The sequence below is a fragment of the Callorhinus ursinus genome, unplaced genomic scaffold (assembly GCF_003265705.2).
Source record: "Callorhinus ursinus isolate GAN/ISIS: 27379988/994484 unplaced genomic scaffold, GSC_fseal_2.0 scaffold5, whole genome shotgun sequence".
NCBI lineage: Eukaryota > Metazoa > Chordata > Mammalia > Carnivora > Otariidae > Callorhinus > Callorhinus ursinus.
In genome coordinates this window covers 14,738,651-14,763,095 of record NW_027397067.1, presented here as the reverse complement: position 1 = coordinate 14,763,095, position 24,445 = coordinate 14,738,651, and the positions used below count along the sequence as shown (strand labels likewise).

Genomic DNA, 24,445 nt, shown 5'->3' with positions numbered 1-24,445 from the left:
TTGATTCTTCTGCAGGGGAACTTAGCTGCAGTGTCCCTACAGGGTACTCTGATAATAATCATCTATTACTGCGGTTTCTCGCCTCGCTCTTAGCTGCAAGAGTTGTGCCATCTTTGTAAAGATGCCTGTGATGCATCTGCTTCCGCTAGCCTACCCCTTCAACACACGCACACACGTTTTAGTTTTGTTTTTCTCCTATTTTGAAAGACAGTAGGTAACCTTTTTCCTTTCTTCCTTTGCGCTCTGTTTTGCTAGAGTAGAGCTGTTCTTCTTCTTCTTTTTTTAAGATTTAATTTATTTATTTATTTGACAGAGAGAGGGAACACAAGCAGGGGAATGGGAAAAGCAGGCTTTCCGCAGAGCTGGGAATCCCATGTGGGGCTTGATCCCAGGACGCTGGGATCATGACCTGAGCGGAAGGCAGACGCTTAACCCACTGAGCCACCCAGGCGTCCTGAGTAGATCCACTCTTAACCCTTTAGTTAATCTTAGTGGTATGGAATGACTGCTCACTGTTCTTAACTACTGTTTGGCTTTACTGAAGGCCTTTTCAAAGTTTTGTAATTTTTCAATCACTGTTCAGAGTCACTGATGGCTGAAGGCCTCCATGTCATTACTGCTGGGCTCATCTGGAGGACCGTTTTACTCTAGAGAAAGAAAGATAAAAAAGAAAATCCTGAAAACATCTCCCTTTTCATTTGTATTTGGCTGCCTTTCTAGATTCTGTTGCTCTCCTGGGTCTAGATCTCAGGAATCAGATGTTCCCATAATCAGTGCTGACAGGTGCTTCCTACTTTAAGATAATTTTTAAATGATGGAATAATGCCTTTCTAAAATCTCTCTGGGGTCAATGAAGTAGCCTGGAATGGCTGAGAGGAAAACTAATGCTCAAAAAGGTAACGGCTAAAAGCAGTTCTCAGAATTTGCCTAAACAGTTATCATTTTTTCCCTACCTAATTAATTTTTTCTTAGTTATCCAGTTTTTTTCCCCGATAATTTTTTATCATTTTCGTTTAAATCTAGCCAATCAAGTCAAAAATGTCTGTTAACTTTGAAGACTCTCTGTAATTCCTTTTTATCGTTTGTTCCTACAATTCTGGACATTTCCCCTTGAATATTATTATTTTTGATGGCTTCTATTATTACTTTTGTTTCTCCTTGTCCAGGACAATCTCTATCCAAGAAAATGCCATTTTTTGGAGATCTTTTTTATAAATCCTTTCCTCTTTCTTTCAATTACTGTTCAAAAAAATTGAATCTGATCATATTCTTCCCAAGATTAAACCCATTTATTGACTCCACATCATCTAGCAGAGCATCCCAACTGGTGTGACCTGAGTAGGTACAGATGTGACGAGATATCGATTCCCTCATTTCCTCGTGTGCATGTGTGTGTGTGTGTGTGTGTGTGTGTGTGTGTGTGTGTGTGTAGCTTGGGGTAGCTAGCATTCTGGGCCAGTCATTTCTTGCTGGGAGAAAAGCAATTTATTTACCACAGGGTGCCCTATAAATGTTAGCTTTCTCTATGAGTGCTGAAATATGAAATAGGTTCTGAATCACTGGTGTAAGACAGAATTCAAGGTCCCTTAAAGCTGACCCCGCCGTTCACTTGGTGAACTGAACATACCCAATTAATCACCACTTCTTGTGTAATTCAGGTTTTCCTTAGGCCTTCTTGAATATTCTGTGGTTTTCCCAAGCTTTTTTGACATATTTTCCCCAATATTTAAGATGTATTTTCTTTGTTTCCTTCCTGGTGATGTAATATTCTTCATTTAAGACCACGTTCACATGCTCTGAGTAGCCATGTTTGGTGCTCTGAGACACAATTAGCTCTGCTTATTTTTTCTGTGCATGTGATTTACTTTAAAGAGATCATTATCTGCACTTGACTGTTCTGTAATTATTTACACGTTTGGCTCACTTATTAGAACATAAAATCTCTTAGGAAAGGGACCAAGCCTTACTCATCTATGTATCCCTGTGGCCTAACACACGGAAATCTTTCAATAACTGTTTCTTGAATGGATGAATCAATAAAGAATTAGCTATTTAACCTTCATTAAGCTTTAAAATTAAATAATAATGTGCTGAGTCTGGACTATAAATACTTTTGGATCTTGACAGGTCAGTGACCTTGGAACAAGAGGAGATATGAGAGAATGGAAGAATCCAATTAAAGTTATTCAAATGTCTACAAGAACTGGTAACTCACCTAGAATATAGAATGAACACAGAATTCTATCAGGTGATATGGTTGGAAGAAGTACGTGGATGTCTGTTGAGTCACACGGAAAGACATTAAAAAATTTTAAAGAATTAGTGTGTATAAAACCAACCAAAAAGAGACTCTTAATAGGAGCAAAGTCTTCTGTATCCCGAAATCTAATGTCATCTGAGTCCTGGTGTTGTGGGCTGCTAAACTAATCACATTTGAAAGGTATGGAATGAGATCTCTTCTTGTTCTACCAACTATTAGAAAAAAGCCCCATAAATCCATTAGTGGAATTTAGGTCCTGCTTGCCAGCTGAAAATCCCTCAGCAGTTAGCAAACTCAAATTGTTTGAGATGCTTATTTATTGGAGAAATGCATTGCTAACACTAGGAATTGACTATAGAGATAGCAAAGGAAGTCAATTCCACAGTTTTAAAACTCTTTTATGAAGTACAGATTAGGATTTTGTAATCACGGGGATCATCTGTGTTTACTTGGTATGTACAATCTTTGTGATTCTTAACATAATCAGACAGATTCTATTAGGTCTGGCAGATTCACCCTGTAAAACCAATTCAAATTTTGAATTGGATAATTAATTTTACACTTGTGATTTTAGGTTGAAAGACATGGGGAAACCTTATTATATTTGTGTAATAGTTAAGAAAATTTGAGATTCAGTAGATGTATAGGCTTATTTTATTAGATTTATTAGATTTGTTGGAACAGTTCAAAAACTAGTGAGTGTTTTGTTTATCGGGGTGAATATTTGAAGGGCTTCAAAGGAATGGTAATTATAATGAATTCATGAATGTAGGTTAAATGTTTAAAGGGCTTTAGTTTAAACTGTAAATGGAGCAGATTATTTAAAGGAATTTAGACTACTGAATTTAAGTAGATCAAACAGTAATTGAAAGTCCAATGGAAGATTATTTAACCTTACACACGAATGAAATTCTGATACATGCTACAATAAACCTTGAAAACATGATGGTAAATGAAATAAGTCAGACACAAAAAGACAAATACTGTAAGATTCCAGTCAAATGAGGTACCTAGAATAGGTAAATACACAGAGACAGAAAGTAAATAGGTAAACACAGAGAGACAGAATAGAGGTTACCAGAGGCTGCAGGGAGAGGGAGATGAGGAGTCATTATTTATGGGGACGGAGCTCCTCTTTTTTTTTTTAAAAGATTTTATTTATTTATTTGAGAGAGAGACTGAGATAGAGAGAGCATGAGAGGGGGAAGGTCAGAGGGAGAAGCAGACTCCCCGCTGAGCAGAGAGCCTGATGCGGGACTCGATCCCGGGACTCCAGGATCATGACCTGAGCTGAAGGCAGTCACTTAACCAACTGAGCCACCCAGGCGCCCCTAGAGCTCCTCTTGATATGATGAAAAAGTTCTGGACATGGATATTGGGGATGGTTGCACAACATTGTGAATGTATTATATTGCCACTTAATTGTACACGTAAATATGTTCAAATGGTTAATTTTATATTATGTATATTCTACCACTATAGAAAGAAATAGAAATATTTCCCCCCAAAGTATTATTAAATGTACTAGATTTATAAATGGAATAGTGAAAGTTCTATGTAGCATTTAGAGGTTAGGAAAAACCAGGTTTTAAAAATGCCACTTTAAATATTTTATTTATTTATTTGTCAGAGAGAGAGAGAGAGAGAGAACAAGCAAGGGGATCGGCAGGCAGAGGGAGAGGGAGAAGCAGGCCCCCTATTGAGCAAGGAGCCCGATGCGGGACTCGATCCCAGGACACTGGGATCATGACCTGAGCCAAAGGCAGACACTTAACTGACTGAACCACCCAGGTGTCCCACAAGTGTTGTCACTTTAATAAATTGCACGGTGATTTTAAACCCTGAATCGATATAGAGAGAATCTCCTGTACAGAAAACTTCCCTCATGGACATCAGAAAATGCAGTGACGAAGTCCTAAAGAAACTTTGGCCTTCACCTGTTTTCTTGCATCTTTGTTGTCTCAGAAGGAAAGTACAGTCAGTATGACACATTGGCTTTAACTTTAGGACTAGCAACTAAAAGTCTTTGTTTTCCTTAAGTAAGAAAAAAAAACAGATTTAATTTACTTTTCCAAATAAACATGTAGGTGAATAAATAGAAAATGGGGCAAATATAGAACAAAGGAAAAGAAAACAAAACTGAAGTCCAAGCTGTGTGTTGTTTTTTCTCCCACTGTAAAAAAATGGTGTGCTCTTCATCATTTTCCCCATAGCCTTCCCACTCAACACAGGGTTTAAAACTAAGTCCCTTATACAAGCTACCTTTTAATTCACTAGTCTTTTCAGAGTCAGCCGACCAGGGGAGTCCAGATTGCCTTTTGACCTTTGAGAGCGTCCAGTATGAAACCAGTCCTGAAGTCAAAGCCTTTGCTTTGGTTGGAAGCGTCTTCCCGGAAGTGACTCTCTCAGCGCTTGCTACCCCTTCTGCCAGGAATGTACAGCTTCCTTTTTATCCTTTAGGTCTCAGCTTCAGGGCTGTCTCCTCCACGAGACCCTTGTGGGCACAATGGAGGCACTGGCATTTTGTGGAATACCTGCAATGTTCCGCTCCCCCTTTGGTGGTGGAATTCCTGCCCGTTTCTACTTCAGGGTCTCCACCCCCCGGGAACCCTTTTCCTGACCATACCGTCTGGGCTGCTCCTCAGCGCCTCGTGCCTCAAAGGCACTCATCACCCTCTTCTCAATTTGGGTGGTCAACTCTCCTCCTCCAAGAAATGACTCAGTGACCCCAGTCCCTTCAACAATGTAGCTGCACCATTTTAAACACGTGGTTTCCAAAGCGTCTATGTTTGTATCTTACAGGTAGAAAAAGGAAGAGCATGAAGAACCACATTGTTTAGGGGCCAGGTCTAGAAGTGAGCATATCCCTTTTGTTCACCTTCCACGATCTCGAATTCAATGTCAAGGGACACCTGACTGCAGGAAGGTGGAGGATGCAGTCCATTTATGTGCCAAGAGAAGAGCAAACAAATGGGCCTAGTGAGTAGCTGGCTAGTCTCTGGCACAAGCTTATACCTAGCTGTAACAAAAAAGGGCTGGGAAATGTTACAAGCTTTGCAGTTGATTGAACTGTATGTGGCAAAGAAAGGGGTTCTCTGGATACACTTTTTACTCTTCTTAAAATTAAAGAGAGCAAGAGCAAGAGCACATGAGAGAGAGACAGAGAGGGAGAGAGATAGATTGAGAGAGAGAGAGAGAGAGAGAGAGAGAGAGAGAGAGAGAGAGAGAACACGCTCTTGTTTCCTTCTATGAGAAAAAAATGTGGACAAAACTAAAAGGCTGGTTAGGTATAATTTAGAATTAATTTACTTTGCACCTCATACAACTCAGAAGAAGAAACACATTCTCTTACTGCTCTCCTACTTTATTTTCATGCTGGCATCCAAGTTATAGGAACACTCCCAAATACCTCACTTAGTTTCCAGTCCCAAATGTTGCTCCCAGGAGGAACACTAAATTTTTTCTTACTCACTAAAGTACTTAGTAAAAGCACATGAAGATAAGTATTCCTTATGCACCCTTTATTGTTGGTTACTTTTATGGCGTTTCTTTAAAGGAATTATAAAATCAGATTTCCTTTAAATATTTGGTCCAAGAATGTAGCTCTTGAGAATATTATGTGCCATTTTGTTATCTAAAAGGGATAAACATCTGTTTTATTGGTTGGTCTTTAAAATGCCTCTGTTTTATTGTCTGCTCTTACTTAAAATGCTTTGGTGTAACTGTGGGAGTATAAGCTATTTACTAGGGATGGCAAGTTAACATTTAAGGACTAAATGATAAGTCATCTCTCCAAAACTAGCCAGGGTAAGTACTAACTCAAACTTTGTTACCTGTGTCTGCATCAGAAATCTGCTTAATTTGCATAAGGACATTAGAAGTCACTTTTAATTGGTAAAATAAGTGCTGTTCAAGAGATGGAACTGTCTGGCAAAACTCAAGAGATGGGAGAGCCAGAAGAGAAAATTTTCAAGGAGGGAGTAGTCAACAGTGACCAAAGCCATCAATTATAATGAATCTTGATGAGATCTAAGTGAATTTGACAATTAAGCGATCATTGCCAGCCTCTGAGTGAGCGTTTTTGGTAATAATGTAGGACAGCAGGCCTGACAGTGACTAGGAGGTGAGAAAGGGAACACTGTAAGTCTGGACTACTTGGTAGAAAAGTCTGAACACGGAGGAAAGAAGCACGAGAGATGGGAAAGCTGGCTGTCCAGGTGTGGGGGTAAGGTCGGGGTAATTTCTGTTTTTTGTTTTTTTTTTTAATTTTGTGGCTTTATTCATAAGCTAAGGAAAAAGATCCAGCAAGAAGAAGAAACTGGGCAGGGAGAGGGGAAAAAAAGAGAGAGTTATAGATGAGGGGGCTGGGAAGAATGAGAGAGTAAGAGAGAGAGAGAGAAGGAATAATTAATGGAAAGAGTGCCTGACTATGTGGGAGGGAATGAAGCCCTCTTTTTCTATCAGGAAGAAAATAATCATGGGTAAATATAGACAGTCCTCATGGGAGAGAGACTCCAGGAATTTCTAGGGACTCCTGCCTATTTGGCTTTCGTTTTCTTTGTGGCAGAGTCTTAGTGGCAGAGTCTTCGTGCTGAGGGTGTTGGGCAGAGGAGAACAAAGGTACTGGGAATCACATCACCTCTCTGGACTTCATTTCCTCATCCCTGAAAGTGAGGGTAGGGAGCTTGAAGACTGCATTTTTAAGGGACCTGGAGAAGGTGCTGACTTGGAATGGGTGAGAAGCGTGCTCACAGGTGACATTGTGAAGATGCATCGGGGCCAGTGGATGCGGCCCTGTAGTTCTCTAAGCGTAGGGACAGCTTAGGAACAGATGGAGAGAAAGGAGGGATCAAGGTACTCACTGAGAAGCATTGGGGTAAGGATACTGAATTTAGAATTAAAATGGAGACAGGAAGCCCCATCAGAACGCTGTCAGTTGCTCTTTCCCCTGGGCTCCTAAATTTTCCTACTAATAATCCAGAACAAAACCATTGCACAGGATCCACATACAATTCTTACAGCCCTTTTTTTTTTTTTTCCTCACTGTGCACTTAGGGTGCCAGGAGGGTGTGGATTTTTTTTACTTCTGACTCTGCTCCTCCATAATCATATCTGGCTCCCAAATCCCTCATCTTCCATTCTCTATCATCTGGATGGCAGATCCTGCATTCTACCTTCTCGACTTAAGGGCATGCCACGCACAGTAGGCTGCTGGGTAACAGTGAGAACCTGGAAGCTCCAACCTCGGCTCCAGCCTGAAACAGGCCTGTAGAGAGATGTGACTGTGACTTCCAGAGCTCGACAGGCATTTGCGTAGAGGGCTTGCTTTAAGGGGTGAAGCTTATGCTTCACCCTCCATCGACGATTAATCTGATGCAGAGAGATCAGGATGGTTTCAACAGCTGCTGGTATTTACCATTTGTAAAGGAATGTAAAAAATGTGATGCATTTGATTGCACCTTGAGATAATCACCCAGCACGGACATCTTCCACAGAGCTGCAGTACTAGAGCCCAGAGTGCCTTTGGGATCCCTTCAGAGGTGATTCGAGTTGTTGATGTGAACGGAGCTAGATATTGGCAGAGTTAGGACCGCCTTCATTTAATTTCTAACATCCCGTTTCAAATGGAAACATGGCACATTAAAACCTGCTCTGGGGTAGTAGGTGTTCTTTGCTTGCTGGTATCAACTGCCTGACAAGTAGCGAATGAAAATTTCTAGGGAATATAAGTGCACAAACCATTTATACTTTATTGTGAATTAATGAGATTTTTTTTCTCTCGTGCGGGGAATGGGTAATTTAAATGCTTGTAAGGTCTGAGGAAAGAGATATGAAAGATAACGTAAAAATGTCGGGGTGTGTATAACAAATGTATGCATGACAAATACACATTGGTTTCCTATGATGTTCCAGATATTGAACCAGGTCTTGGGATCTTAGGGTAAGTAAGCCATGATCCCCAGCTATAAGTGGGGAATGCAGTTAATTAAACCATAACTTGAGCACAGATTCAGAGATGTGCTTAGGGTCCACTGAGGTATGGGGAAGAAGGTGTCCCTGGGAAGAATGTTAAAAAACATGTGTGTGTGTGTTGGTGACTGCACCACCTGGGTGGTGCAGTCAGTTGAGCATCTGACTCTTGGTTTCGGCTCAGGTCGTGATCTCTGCTCAGGTTGTGAGATTGAGCCCCACGTTGGGCTCCGAGCTGAGTGCGCAGTCTGCTTGAGTTTCTTTCTCCCTCTGCCCCGCCCCCCCTACTCTCTCTCTCAAATAAATCTTTAAAAACAAACAAACAAACAAACATGTGGGGGCTGTTGGTTACTTGAAGGGAGGTGACAATGTCTCATTTGGTGATTGATTGCATGTGGGAAGTGAGGGAAGCATGAAGGAGTCCGCCCAAGTTTCTAGCCTGTGTCAGGAGTGGTCATTCACATACATGGAGACAGATTAGAGAAGGAAACCCTTTCTCCCTCATCTCTGCCGATGGACATCCCAAATATTCTCTGAGTCCATTTATTCATACTTACTCATTCAACACTCACTCATTATCTAATGTATAAAGTGTCCATTATGTCAGGAAATGGGCTAGGTCCTGGGGATATCATGATCGAAGAATTCCAGTTATGTTTTTAATGTTTCCAAGGAAGAGGTACAGTGTGCAATGCAAGCATCTAACAATATATCACAGGTGCCCTCATCTAGCCTGGAGAGAGTGAGAGAAAAATGGCCAAATTTTGGACGAGATAGTTAAGCTAAGATCTGCAGGATGTATGTAGGTTAGTGAGTCAACAGAGGGAGGAGACCTCTCTGAGAGTTTGGTGGATTTAGGAAAACAGATGTGGCTGGAGATGAGGAGATTAGAAAAGATGGCTGTGGATAGTCCCCAGTTAGGCTGAATTGTAACAGTCCTGATTTAGTGAAATAGGCAACAGTCTAGGCTCTACTTCATGGTGAGTTTAGTGCTGACTTTGGAGCTGTTTCTAGTAAAAGGGCTTCTCTATCTTGCCCCTGTGGAGAGTTCCTTCTTGATTTATTGGTTTGGGTATTTGGGCATTTATGATATTCTTCTTGAGAGGATACTGTCTTTTTTTTTTTTTTTAGCTTTATTGAGGTATAATCGATTAATAAAATTGTGATATATTTAAAGTTTAATACATGGTGATTTGATATATGCATACATTGGGAAAGGATTCTCACTGTTGAGTTAATTAATGAATCCATTAAGGAGACTGTCTTAATAACCCGCCCGAGGACTGGAATTCTGTCTCTGATCCATAGCACTGTAGCTAGGATCCTATTCTGTGCTGCCTGACCTGTCCATGTGCAGCGCTGGCTGAGGTCACCACCCTGTTGGTTCAAACTTTTTGATAGTGCGTCTGTTCCCTTGGCCAGATTTTGTAGTTGAATTCATTCTGTGAGTGCATCTACGTTCCAAGTCCCTCTTCCCTCTGTGATATCTTGCCCAGGAATTGACAAACTCAAGCTCTTGCTCTGATGTGGCTTAGTGGAGGCTTAATCCATTTCCCTGTATTTTGACCTTCAAAATTACTAAAAACCATCCAGTTTTGTTAAAGAGATGCAGGATTGCCATTTACCAAACATAAATATTTGTAAATGCAGCAGGTATCTCACTCAATTCTAAATGTAAGGCAGTATCATTTCATCAAATTTGAGAATCTTGGGGTTCTGAAATCCATTTTTAAAAATGAGTTGCTAGGCGAAGAGAATCTAGCAATATAAATTCAGCAATCGTTTCTTTATGGGATACTTGTGCAAGGCATTTTCTAGGCTTTAGGATTAAATCAGGGAACAAAATAAAGATCCTGGCCTCACAGATCATCTATTCTAATAAGAATATTAGCTAGTACTTCTGTAGCTACTTGATAAAGTCTTCCCATCAAATTAGGGGAGACGCTTCAGCCTCTAAATCTAAACTGTGGTGAGGTTAGTTAGATGGAACCCACCATATAGTGACCCAAAGAAATTTATCTTGAGAATCAGTAGATTCTTAATGGCTTCTTGGACAGATGCTCTGACTCCTTTGAAATGTTAGCTATGACTAAAGCATCATACCTGCATTTCTGTTTCTGACTCAGCAAATTCTCCTGTCCCTCTATTCCAAATGTCTGTGTGTTGCAAGGCTCACAAGCCAATGGACAGTTTTCTATTCTGAGGATCATCCATCCTCTCCTGCTTCCTCTCCTTCCCCTGGTGCCTGACCTTTGGGTCACTCTCCTCTAGGTTTCTGAACACATTACAGAGCCAGGAAGGGATGCTGGGAAGTTAACATCCAAACTACCCAATTGCCCTCCCATTAGCTTCTTTAGTAAATTCTTAGGAGGAGATAGGGGTTGTGAAAATAAATAAAGGAAACCTCAGTTAAAATGGAACCAGGCTCCGTGCTCAGCAGGCAGTCTGCTTGAGACTCTCTCTCTCTCTCTCTCTCTCTCCCTCTGCCCCTCCCCCACTTTCTAAACTAAACAAATAAACAAATCTTTAAAAAAAAAAAGAGGGGTGCCTGGGTGGTACAGCTGGTTAAGCCTCTGACTCTTGGTTTTGGCTCAGGTCCTGATCTCAGGGTCGTGAGATGAAGCCCGAGGGCTCCGCGCCCAGCGGGGACTCTCCTTGAGACTCTCTCTCCCTCTGACACCACCCCACCCACCCCCTCTCAAAAATCAATAAATCTTTAAAATGGAACAGGAAAGCACTGAAGGGGAGCTCTCATGCATGTACCAGGTTGTGTAATCAGCAGGAAGAAGGAAGATAAGAATTATCTTGACAAGGAAAGACATTTTTCACATAGGAATTTCATCTTCCACTTTTAAGAAAAAGAAGGAAGATCCCTCCTTGCTCCAGCAATGCACTAACCACACTTAACGGCTAATGAGAAACGCCGCAACTTTGTATGCTTTCTTGTCCTCGGGTGAACTTTTGTTTAAAACAACACTCCCTAATTTCCTCCTGCAACCTATTGCCAGCTGACTTTCCCTTTGTCTCTTTGGATTTGCCTGTGGTTCCCCATCATTTACTTGAACCAAATTGAAATTCCTCTGCTATTCCCGAAGAAACAAATTTTGCTGATAACTATTTTATTTTTAAGGTAGACAGGGTTATTTATTTCCAATTCACATCATTGCTATGGTAATATCACCTTATACTATTAAAAGGAATTTATGGGCAGGCAGGCAAATACCTGCCCACCAGCCTGCAGGAAGCCTCGAGGACGGTGGAGTATGGAATGTTTTTCCAAGAGTCATGCTTCCTTCCAATGAGAAGTTCCCCAAAAGTATACTAGCAAGGGTCAAATTGTTGCATAAAGAGTCATTTCGAGCTTTTCAATGTAATTTATTGACTCTGCATCCGGGGAAGGTTCATTTCTTTTTCAAAAACTAACTCTAAGGGTTGTCAATACACTTTTCTCCGACTATTCAATGTGTGCAACCAAGACTGGCCTTTGTGAGACCAAACAGATGTCCCAGGTGTAATTTGCAAACTAATATCAGAAGCCGTCATGTTAGCAACAGATCCTCGCAAGAAGCCTGGTAATATTTATACAAGTCAATACTATTTTTCAGCATCTTTTGCCTTGCCTACATACTTCCCTGAATTAAAAACATTCTTTTTCGTAAGTGTGACAAGGTAGTAAGAAGCCGACAAGTTCATTTTCAGCAGCAGATGATTCACAAACAAGATGTCGACAGGTTTTTACGATTACAGATTCCAAATACCCTGGTCTCACAAAAGTGTTCGTAGAGATTGATAGCTATTAAAAAAAGAAATAAAAATGAAACGAGATACATAGATAGGCTTCTTCACTGGAATGAGTGATGGGAAGTTCTGACCCCATCAAACAGCATTCTTCCCTGTTTGAGCTTTTTATTTCATTGTCTTTGACCTGCAATCAGAGGCTTTATAAGAAATATAGTTAGCAGAAGAGGTCAAGAGCTAACTAAGAAGATGGTGGCTGGAAATAAATGTTTCCTCAAGCATTTTTTACCCTTCAGAGATGTCCATCAGCTGAAATGTTAGTCCCAAAGAACCACTTAGGCAGTGCAGAGGAGACAGCCGGTAGCTGTTATTAATTTTTAAGGCTGGCAGACAGCTTTCAGTCCAAGAACAAGGCTTAACTTTGCATTCTGAATAATGCAGAGATTTTCATTAGTTAGAAGAGGAATTGAAATAATAAATGATACATTATCTGCCAAAATACTGTGACATTAAATTATATATTTGCAGTTACCTTTCAGAATCAGCTTTCCAGAAGTACACTTAGACAAACGGAAAAGCTACCAGTATTGCTTTCTTACTGGGGGTTTACATTTTGGAAAAGCCCATGAAAAGACACCTCTTTTTCGACTGCGGGTGGGTAATGTCATATCCAAAGGGCAGTTCATTTTTGCACCTGAAAGCTCAGTGTTGGCACAGATCGTACTAGTCTATGAGATCACCGCAATTGGTTTCCAGACATTTCTCTTTGCTCACATCTGCCTTCTGAAGACTCTGGGACAATTTAATTATAACTGCACTTTTGATTTCTACTTCTTTCAATAAAAAATGTAAAATTACCCGCACTTGAGAACTATCAGACTAAAAGGTTTATGATTGCTTTTCCCTGTCGTCTTTCTTCCAGTAGATCATTGTGTCAAGTCAGTCTAGGGCATATCTATTTTGTTTTGGGCCCCCACCCAAAACTTTTTCTGGCTCTTAGTTTTGTTTGAATTGATGGTAACACAACTACTATATCCAGATGTCTCTTGGTAACTTAATGTATGGCCCTCCTGACAAACACTGGAATTAAACCATTAATAGCATAGGCTTCTAGCAGCTGCTTGAATGCCAGTTTGATGAACCTTCAAATAGCTGATTCAGAGATTTCTATAGAGAAACTTAGGCTAATTAAAGACACCAAAGTCGGTGGAACTACAATATCTGCCAGTAGCAATATAATCCATATCCACCAACATTATTACTTTAAAAGAAGGCTGATAAAGGTCAAAATCGTTTACCCAATGAAGATGAGCATTTTCTTTTGCATTTCCAAGTTTTGCTTAAAATTACAAGCCTCAAGGAAAAGTCCTTTATTTATTCTAATAGAGAAAACACTATTGATTAATCTGCCTTTTCTCACACAGTAAGGGAGGATGGAGCATGAGCATCGTCTGAGAGCCTCCAAGTTCAGTGAGGAGGACAAGAAACAGGCACATCTGGTACCTCCTCGAACTTACTTTATAAGGGATTCAGCTGGGATTTATCAGGCAGTGTATTTTTTTGTTGTTGTTGGAGGTATTCATTCTAATAATTTCCTTTAGGTCTCGTGTTTTTGGAGGTGCAGCCTATTTCAGCTGTGAGTTGGAAGCATGCTGCTGATTTTCTGTGCACTAACTTTGTCAGATTGGGGAGCTACTAATGGAATGCCTGAAAATATACGTTCTGAAGTTAACCTCATACTGGGAAGTGCTGTCATTACCACGGCACTTTTGAAATGTCAGAAACTTTCTGGTTCATCTAGTATTTAAAAAAAAAAAATACCCCTAAGCCAGCATAAAAGATAGAATGCAGTATGTTCACACATTTTCACTACCTAAGAGTTTAATCTCAGGTTCCCGTATTTCTTCCAGCTGGTTCAATAAATTGTCATTGTCTCATTGTCAACTGGACTCCAGCTCATGTACTGTGACTGCATCTATTTGGTGGGAAGCATTCATCAGACCCCTTTGGAGTTGCGTTCTAGAAAGAAGTTATCATGGCTAGCTGGACACTCACCCTCATTTTTTTAAAGGGTCAACTTTATAACCCAGACAGTAATTGGCAATGATATACCTGCATCTTTGAGATGGCTGGGTGTGATTTGTTTATCTAATAATGATTTATTTTTTTAAAAATAAATTAAAATTTTCTTTGGTATCACATGAGCTCATAACAGTTGCACCAAGATGTGCCTTATATATCAGCAGGCACTCAATAAATGCCAGGCTTTGGCATATGTTGCTAAATCTCTGCCCACATAACTTTAGGTCCTATCTGTCTTTTATTTCTTTGGTAGTATTCGGCTCCAACACGACTACTTAGCTTTTTAGCATCTCATTAGTTACTTTCAGCATTTCTTTTTAAAAATTATTTTTATATTCTCACCCGGAAGGTTGTCATTTTTAGTTTTGTGGAGCATTTTACGTAATTTACATTCATATAATTCTTGCTATGATGTACTGTATTGACGTCATTGTTGTTAGTCAGATTTCGAAATTCTGCAGTAGCATACGTGAGATTGATCATGGCTAGAACAATCCCTGATATTCTATTCAACATTATGTTTAGATCTCTGAAGAAAAGTTGCTAAGACATGGTATGACAGCACTCTGTAGACCTCCACATCTCTGGGCATCCACACACACAGCCGGGACTGAGAGTTTCCATCTTTAGTGCCATCTTCTTTGGATGCAGTTCTGTTTGCAAACGTTTGATTGTAACTTTACCATGTTGCATTCAGTCATTTTAAATTCCAACTATGAAAGCTTTCATAGCCCTGTAATGATTAGCTTTGGAAGCTATATCTCATCTGAAATAAACCCACAGGTAGCTATAACAGTACTTACAGGTGTCTTCTTCTTCCATGAAAATACTGATCACATAACAGGCATACACAAAACCAACCAACTGCAAAGGAGAAAAAAAGTACTTTAAGAATTGATGTCAAATGTCCAGAATTGAAAAGCCTATATAATCCAATAAATAAAGATAAAGAATACATAGTAATGAAGCCTATGAATCTTAATAGGAAAAAAATCTTTTTTTTTAAATAATAGCTGTGATTTTAAAGTAAGCCTTTCTATTACTACTTAGTGCAATAGCTTTCTAAAAGAGTACACAGGAATGGGAAACATTTTCTAGATATTTGACTTAGATTTTGACTTGGGATTTACAGTTCTCATGCTTTAAAGTCACCTCCGATTATTCAGAGGTGACTCAGATTATATCAGAGAAAATATTCAGATATTTTTAAGTTTGGACTATTTAAAGAGAAATTTATAGCAACACTCATTATTACTACAACTATTTTAAGATTTAATAGCCATAAAATGCATCAAAATATGTTAATTGTAAACTAAATACCAATCATCTACTTAATTATTTGAAATGTTCTGAGAATATAAATTCTATTTAAATACGAAATTGTTTTGTTAATTATATCCTAAGAAAACACATTAACTTTGAGGTCATTAATCATATCATGACATTGAAGAGATCATTTATACTTTGGATAGTAGTGGTTGAATAAATGCAGGTGCCAGAGTGTAGTCTTTCCAGCGTTTCATATTGTTTTCTGTACTTATCCTACGGAGAAGGCAATTCTTATTTTACGGAGCCGGAGACACCGCAATTCCGGGAGGATGAAATTGTCAACGCATCTCATCTAGTCTAAAATTACTCTGAGGGGGCGCCTGGGCGGCTCAGTCGTTAAGCATCTGCCTTCGGCTCAGGTCATGATCCTAGGGTCCTGGGATCGAGCCCCGCATTGGGCTCCCCGCTCTGCGGGAGGCATGCTTCTCCCTCTCCCACTCCCCCTGCTTGTGTTCCCTCTCTCGCTGTGTCACTCTCTGTCACATAAATAAATAAAATCTTTAAAAAAATTACTCTGAGTACTTTGATAAAAATAGATAGCTAAATAGTGATTATACAGTCTATGTTCTTACTTTCCTCTCTGTTGTTAAAGTCTCTCCCCTCCTCACCCTTATAAAATAACATTTGGAAAGGAAACTTTTTCGATAGTCCCAGTGTCAAAGACTGAAGTTCCCAGTGCAGAGAACAATTTACATAGGGTTTGTGACTAGCCCGCAGATTAAGAACCTGAATTTGGAATTCACTTCCAGACTGTTTAAACTGGGCGGGTTCAGGTGCTAGCTCTTCTTCACTTGCTGAGACCGATTTCCTCTCACTCTTTCAGGAAAATGCGGAGGGACTGGTGAGCTCAGAGGGCTAGAAACCATAGATGTTCAAACCAAGGAAGAGATGACCAAAGAGTATCTGTTGCTGCTTGATGGTCCCTGCACCAAGACCATTGGAATGTTGTTTTTCCAGTTTGCTCATCACCTCGTAGGAATTGTGGTTAAGTTTGCTCATTTCCTTGTAGAAGATGTCCCTCAACTTGGAGATGTTTTGGAAGATGGTCACAGCCAATAAGACTATTATAAAGAATAAGCAGTTCCTTTAGCGGTTCCTGGTTCAGATCTTTAAACACAGTCTGGGCTTTGATGAACTCTTCCTCAGCCTTGGCCATACTGCCCCCATCTTTCTTCTCAGCATACGGCATCACCTCCAGGTGGTGCTGGGCACTGTCACTGTTCGTGAGTTTCCAACCCATTTAGTGATTCTTTCCTTCATATCGCTGAATGGGGCTACATAGTTTTCCGTGGTCCTCAAAACCTGGTCAGCTCATTTCTCTTTGTAGTCTTCCTGAAGGAGGTCATTATTCCCTACAGTGGTCATGGGATTCTCTTGACGGTCCCACTCACTGCTGTAGATCTCCTGTAGGCTTTCTGACATTTGCTTTGAGCTTTCATGCATCACTTTCACTGCACTAAAGGTGTTCTTCGTGTACTTATATAACTTGTGGCCTTCTGCTAGATTACTGGTTTATTATAAAAGGATATAATTCAGGAATAGCCAGGTGGAAGCGACGCATAGAGCAAGTTGTGGGGAAAAAGTGCAGAGCTTCCATGGCCTCTCGAGTGCACCACTTTTCCCAAATCCCTAAGTGTTCGCCAACCTGGAAGGTTCCACAGATGTTCTTTTATAGAGATAAAGGAGAGCAAGCTCACCTGAATAATTTTTTCAGAAATATATTTTTTTTTACTTAAGTTTTATCATCTTATATTTCTTCCTTGTAGTTTTAGGGCTATGGATTATGCTAGAAATATTGGGTTAACTGTGTTTTCTGGAGAGATTTACTATCTATGTACTGAAGAGAACTGGCCAATGTATTTACTTCTTTTCCCAGTGAGTCTTTTGACTGATGGAAAGTAAGATCGGGGTCTTAATTATAGTTACAGCTCACTATCTTTCCTCATTCAGTGAAATTTTTGTTACTGATGAAATGGGAGATACCCAGTTTTAAAAGAACAGATGAATGTATAGCAACAGAAAATTTGTCAAATTCAATTATTCACTAATGGAGCTTAATAATACCTTGATAGATGACAAGAAAGGAATTTTGGCTAAGTAATTGAAATATATGGTACCATTAGCTGGAAACAGTAAGATAAAGGCATGCCATACTAGAAACATTAGCTCTTTCTCTAGGCCCTGAAACAGAAATTGCCAGCCTTAATCTCAATATTATAACAAATGAATTAACATATATCCTTTTACTTTTGCTTTATTGATGGGCACACTAATAAAATATTTATTCCAAAAATTACTTTTGCTATCGTGATTAACCAAACTGCTGCTTAATTAATAATGTTATTCTCATGGGAACCTGTCTAGACATCATGTTAATCACCAATTTGTTGATGGCTGAGTGTTGTGTAGTTCTTGGTTTCCCAGAATATGAGTTGAAATAGTCCCTGTGGCTTTCTGCTTATCTCCAAGAGATGGAATAACATGCAAAGTAAATAATACCAGGATAGTCCCAATTGTGTCTGCTTTTAATAAAGTTTTGAAGGAGTCAGTAATTTTAAAGACACTTCTCTTCCATTAAATCCATCCATCTCTATATAGAACATTTAAATGATTTTTTCCTATGTACTGTAAATTCTGACCACATAAATTCCATCTTTTTTGATATGGTAAATGAATGCAAATGGCATAAGACTAGATGCCAACACCACTTCTTGTGTAAGAGATTGAGTAGTTTTTCCAAGTAGGATTTGTCTAGGCGATTGACTGGTTTTGGCCTGCAGGCCCTGTATAAGGATTGGCAGGGTTTGGTTTCACACACGTAGAAATTAGGATGATAGCCACTGACTGTGTGTCCTGCTAGTTGTGGATCTTAGTAAGAATGAATCAGAGATATGAGTCGTCTCTAAAAGCATGAACATCTTAAGGGATCACTTTCAGGTGCCACAGATGGATGAAAAAGATCATCTAAGGAACTCAGAAGAGCTTGTGCAGACCCTGGCTTAAGGTGAAAGAATCAGTGGCCTTGAGGGAAGCTAAAAGGATCCTTGATCAAAAATAACTCCCGGGGCGCCTGGGTGGCTCAGTCGTTAAGCGTCTGCCTTCAGCTCAGGTCGTGATCCCAGCGTCCTGGGATCGAGCCCCACATCGAGCCCCACATCGGGCTCCCTGCTCAGCGGGAAGCCCACTTCTCCCTCCCCCACTCCCCCTGCTTGTGTTCCTGTTCTTACTATCTCTCTCTCTGTCAAATAAATAAATAAAATCTTTTAAAAAAAAAAAAAACTCCCCAACTACCTTCCTAAATTTCCCAGCATTCACATCAAGATTTAAACATTAAAGTTTAAGAGATTCCTTAAGGAATGCCGGAAGTTTCTCTGCATAGTGCCAGGCTCTAAAATGTTCTTTGTTAGTCGATTTTTCCTCAAATCCAAAATGATTCTATAAAGGTCTTGGCCAAAGCCATCAATAGGAGGCAGGGAGAACCTGACACACTTCATTCTGTGTAGAGCGTTATCCTTATGAAAGTCATTAAGTCAAGTGTTTGCAAGTAGAGACCTTCTATATATAATTTATTTGGGTTAAGGTGTTAAGTTGCTTATCAAAGAAAGCATAGCTACCTAATATCAAGAATTGTGCAGGGTTTGGGATTTTCTTCTATAAGCTAACAAGTTAGCCTGTTACTGTTTCATGGATGCTGGGTCAGAGACAAAGTGCTCAGCAGCCAGCATGAGCTTCATATCTCTGCTGCACTCCCCTTGGGCCATGATGGACCCCTGCATATGTAATGGGTTCCATTACAGGTGAGGAGCATTGAGCTACTTTTACAGCAAGGGGAAGCAAGCCTACTCTTTGTTGGGGTGGGATGGGGGAGCAGTTACCTCATTCCTAAAGGTTGTTTGCTGAAAACACAATCCTGAGAAATTGATCAGGTAAATAAAGAGTGATTATTAACTTGGGGGTTATCAGCATATCTATAGGTGGTATTTAGAGCTTTATGACTGGATTAGGACACTAAGGAAATGAGTGAAGTTAGAGAAGGGGGTTAAAGGATGAAGTCCTGGAACATTTTGACATTTAGAGTTTGGGGAGAAGTCAAGAAGCCATAAAGAAGCCAAGCCTTTTCAGTGACTTAAGAATTCAGTCAGTACAGTGACATAAGAAAGTAAGGCTGGGGCACCTGGGTGACTCAGTTAAGTGTCTGACTCTTGATTTCGGCTCAGGTCAGGAGATTGAGCCCTGCATCAGGCTCTACACTGGGCGTGGATCCTGCTTAAGATTCTCTCTCTTTCCCTCTCCCTCTCCCCGCCTTACCCCCCAAAGAAACCAAGGGCAATCAACCGTGCCAAAGGTCTCTGGTAGGTCAAGGACAATGAACACTGAGCCTTGACCACCGGATTGGGTAGTGTGGAGCGCATGAGTGACCTTGATGGGAGTTGTTCTGGTGGAAGATGGGGCAAAACTGTGACCAGAGTGGGTTCAAGAGAAAATAGGATATCAACAATTCTTTCAAGGAGTTTTGGGAAAGGAGAATAGAGAAAGGAACAGTAGCTGGAAAAAGATGTGAGGTCAATGCAGTTTTTTTGTTTGTTTTAGTTTTAGTTCAGTTTTTTTTTGTTTTAAGGTGGACATTAATACAGCACATTTGTATTCCAAGGGGAATAAGCTTTTCCTTAAATCACGATTCACAATTTGGGATCATGGAGAACAGAGATTATCTGCCTGTCCAAGCACACATCACTTTTATCTGCTTCCAAGCTCTCTATAATCCTGCCTCAACTTGGCTTCCAAGGCTTATCTCCCACTATTCTCTGCCATGAGCTGTGCTCCAACTCCCTGGGCACATCCCGTTCTTTGCTTGCTCACATCCCTCTAACCTGATCTCACATCTCTGCTCGCACAGACCCTCTCATCTTTTAAGCCTTGTTGCAAATGTCACTTTCTTTGATCTCCCCAGTGGATACACCTCGAGTTTGAACCGTCTCAGTACTTTGTTCTTATATCTCTAATGGCAGTTCCCAGTACTGCTTTGTGTCAGAGGTATGTATCCATCTGTTCTCTTCCCAGTAGGTCCTTGAAGGCACGGCGTCTCAGAGAGAGCTGGTGCCAAGTCCACATCCTCAGAGTCCTGCCCTGGTTCTTTCAGGGAGAATATTTACTCCTTCCACTCCTTTGGCACAGCCTCAGGTTCTTTGATGAAGGCCCATTTTTATTGATTTGCATGTCTGTCTCGACAGCCAGGCTCATTCAAGGTGAGAACTTTTTCTCAACTTGCTTTGCGTTTCTGAAACTTAGTATTTTGCCTTGTACAAAGAAGGTACTTAGTAAATGTTTTTGAACAAGTCAATGATGAAGAGCATGTATGTCAAAGCAAAGTGTGGGAGGGAAACCAGTATGGCTGGAATGAAGTAGATGAATTGCAGAATTCCAGCACATTAGCAATCCCGAAATTCCCACACGGGTCCCCCTGTCACTAAGCCAAAGTAAAACCAGCTCTGCTTGTGTGCATCTGCACCTGTTATCTTGATTTGATAGGTTCCATAGATTTTTCTGCTTTGCTGTGATAATATCTGGGTCATGTAATAAACACGAGAACAAGCCAGTGATTGTACCATCTTGGGCAGATGGATGGAACATAAATGTGTAGAAAGAAAAGGGGTATTAAACTCTTTTCGCTGATGAGTTAACTCTTGGTTGGATTTACATGACACCAAAGAGTTCAAGTATATTGAAAGTAGCTAATGTGTTCCTGAATACATGCTGCTTCCTTCACTGGGGAAAGGAGAAATAATATGACAAAGTAATAATTTTTCAGCCACTTGAATGAAGTGATACAGTGGTTTCATGAAGGATGGTAATGCTTCAACTCTCATAGCAAGCCTGACTTCAGCATGCCCTGGTGTCGTGTCAGAGTGACAGACAACAGAATGTCCAGACACATAACACATGGGTGGTTACTGGTCTGAGAATCTTCTGACTCTCTCTTCTAGAAAGGGTGGAGGTTCAACTTCGCGCCATGGCTCACCCTCAATTTTGGACTGGACAGCAGGCATATCCTTCCTTCCTCGGGAGTGATCAAAAAACCCCGAGACTGAAGAACAGACAGCTGGTGGACAGTCTCATCTCACAGTGCTGTACGGACACATTTCTTTCTCTATGACTCCCAGAAGGGCCTTTTTGTGCAATGGTCACCCACGCCCATCTGTTTTCTCTTGCGTGCCCAGCAGAACAGAAGTCTAGGATCTTGGGATCCTCAGGGGAAGAAGTCATAGGAGGGACCGGCTTTTTATTTATGTGGATCACTCTGGGAAGACTGTGAATCCTAGTGAGTCCTAACCTATTTGTTTTTGGTCACGCTGCTCCTACTTTTCTTTCAGGAATCCAGAATTAGAGTTATGTCTGTTTATGGAAGTGTCCTATGCCAATTGAAGCCTGAAATTACTTGAAGACATTTGGTTCAATCTCCTAAGAGTCCCACTGGCACGCTGGGCTCCAAATGAATCAATGAATATGGAAATAAGTTGTTTTCTCCACGATGGCCATAAAAATGCACAGCAGCAAGAGCATTGCATTTTTTTCGGGCTTTGGGGATTTATTGCCCTTACGTGTATGAGAAGCACTTGTGTAGACAGTCAAAATGGAAAACAAATGGGTTGCTGGCTTCTACCAAGGAAGATAAGCCTTTTAATGAGATGCTTTTGTGATGCAGACACTCTGCACAAGCCAGCTCAGCAATATCGTAGGGGACACAAATGTTACTCTGATTCACAAAAAGCCTTGTTGTCAGATAGTGCATTTCTGGTGGCGAGTTGTTGGAATAAAAGCGTTGTTTAAAGAAACAAACAAACAACTGTCCCTATTCAAGGAGATCATTTTATCTAGGACTTTCCCAAGTGTCCACTGCCAAATTCATTCTTCAATGGTATCATGTGAATAGTTGGGTACGGTTATAGTACCTGAGTGTTACGAGGTAATTTGAAAAAAAATGTTTCTATTAGGGAAAATTTCATCTGGCTTTTAGTGGTTTTACAATCCTAAATGTACACTAACTCAGAATTTTTAAATATGTAAAGGTTCTCCAAAATGGAGTTTGGTGATAGAGTTGTTGTTGTGACAGGGTCAGAATGTGATGGGTGAAGTCTTGGGTGAGCATACCTGTTTTCGTGGCTATGAGGACTTATAAAGAAGCCAGGGTATACGGAGCTCTGCCTCCTCCACACCTGACTTTTTTTAAATGGAGTCAGGCTCAGGACATTGGAGTAAAAGTTGGGCTTGGGCAGGAGCCCTCCCCTCCTCCTGTGCCCACTCAGACTGGCCTCAGACTTGTTTGTTTGACCTTCTGTCCCCTTTTCTCATCTTGAGCTGCTGACTTCACTCTCTGACAACTCAAACCTCTTGTTCTTAGGACTGGTTTTGAATCTTCTGTCTGGCTTACTAGAGCATATTGAGTCTTTTTGTAGCCCTTTCATGTTGGGGTACCCTGAGTGTCTCAGGAGAGACATTTCTATAAATGCACCCTCAGATCCAGCTTGCCACTAGACCACATAGCCCAACAGTGGGATGTCTGCCTCCAAATAGACATGCGTTGAGAATTGAGACCCCCTGCCCCCCGCTCCAGAGCACTCATTGGAAGGCAGTGGATGGTAGAGCAACGGTGCTCAGTCAGGCACTGCCCAATAGGCATACAGGTCTGTATGCCTAGCCACTGCCTGCCTGCTTCTCATTGAGGGTTTGGCCCAGTCAGCAATGAAGCTATTGAGGGGACATTTACAGATGGCAATGTCTGGATGCCTGTCTATTGTGGACACTGCTCCTGCTATCCAGTAGCACTTACGTAACCTCAACAGACTGCTTAACCCACTGTTGCAAATGGAGTTATATGTGGGTATACAGAGTTTAGAGATCTTAGGACAGTCATTTTTCTGCTCATATGTGACTGTGGAATTTGAGGGGAGAAATTCTGCAATATGGAAACTTGCTTCTCTGTAATTAAACAGGGTTTTTGTTTGAGGGACATAGCTGACAGCCCCACCTAGTGAAATGTTGCAGATCTACTTGGCTGAATTAATTCTACCTCCTTGAACATTATCAGAATGAGACTGAGGATGCTGTGGCCCAGATCTGAGATGGTTCCAGGGAGTTCTGTTTGAGAAACTGGCCACAGCACCAAGGAATATCAGTCTTTGTAACTAACGGACATTTGAGTAAAGGCAGATGCATAGCCTAGGACCTGCCCATGCTTTATCACTGCTACAGTGACAGCTCACTGACCCTCCATTTGGGGTCAAGGGTGGGAGAGTATCCCATGTCATGGACCCTGTGACCTCCACTGATCATCCCTGTTAAATGAATGCTGAGGACTACTTTGCCTGTGTGGTGTTCCTGCACACTCCTTGGTTCTGAGCTTCTATATCTCTTCTCTCCTGACTGCTGGAACAACTTCGTCTTGGTCCTGGGACTAATGATGGTCTTAGCAGCAGGGATTCAAGGAGTTCCATCTAACACTTGGGGAATCAATGAGGCCACTCTTGCTGGTAGCCCCGTTCTGATGCACCCAGGTCTTAGGATGGGTTGCAGCCTTGTTCCTGGGAGCCAATGGTTACTTTACAGTGGATGGTTATGGTGTCAAGAGTCTAGCTTCTGGTTGGAGAGATCTCAGTGCAAATTTTGGCTTAGGCATTGCTACCTGAGTGACCTTGGGCACGGTATTTAACCTCTCTGAGCCTCAGTTTTCTCGTGTGTAAAATGGGGCTAATGACCATATTACTTCATTGGTTATCACATATGGAGATTACTAAGATGATGGATATCCACTGCTTCATACAGGGCTTAGCTGGACACTCTTCTGGCACTCTATGTTCATTAATTCATTAACTCCTTACATGTTTAGGAGCTAAGTTCTTCATTAACTCCATTCTATAGATGAGAAGATTGAGGCATAGAGGTAAATTAACTTGTCCCCAAATCACTTAGGTAGGACGTGACACTCTGGCTCTTTAGCCGATGATGTTAATCCCTCTCCTTACCACTGTTCTGTATGTAGTTCTTCTACAGCTCAAAGCTGCATTTATT

The 24,445-nt window shown here is 40.9% G+C and overlaps 1 protein-coding gene across 3 annotated transcripts in view; it reads right to left on the bottom strand.

Moving 5' to 3' along the window:
• The window catches only part of NKAIN3 (sodium/potassium transporting ATPase interacting 3), a 609,650-nt gene that overhangs the window by 19,399 nt on the left and 565,806 nt on the right, over positions 1 to 24,445 (bottom strand). For all 3 annotated transcript variants that reach the window (XM_073892813.1, XM_073892812.1, XM_073892811.1), the window contains exon 5: positions 14,854 to 14,914. In XM_073892813.1, the coding sequence (XP_073748914.1) occupies positions 14,854 to 14,914 (61 nt within the window). The remainder of the gene's footprint in view (positions 1 to 14,853; positions 14,915 to 24,445) is intronic.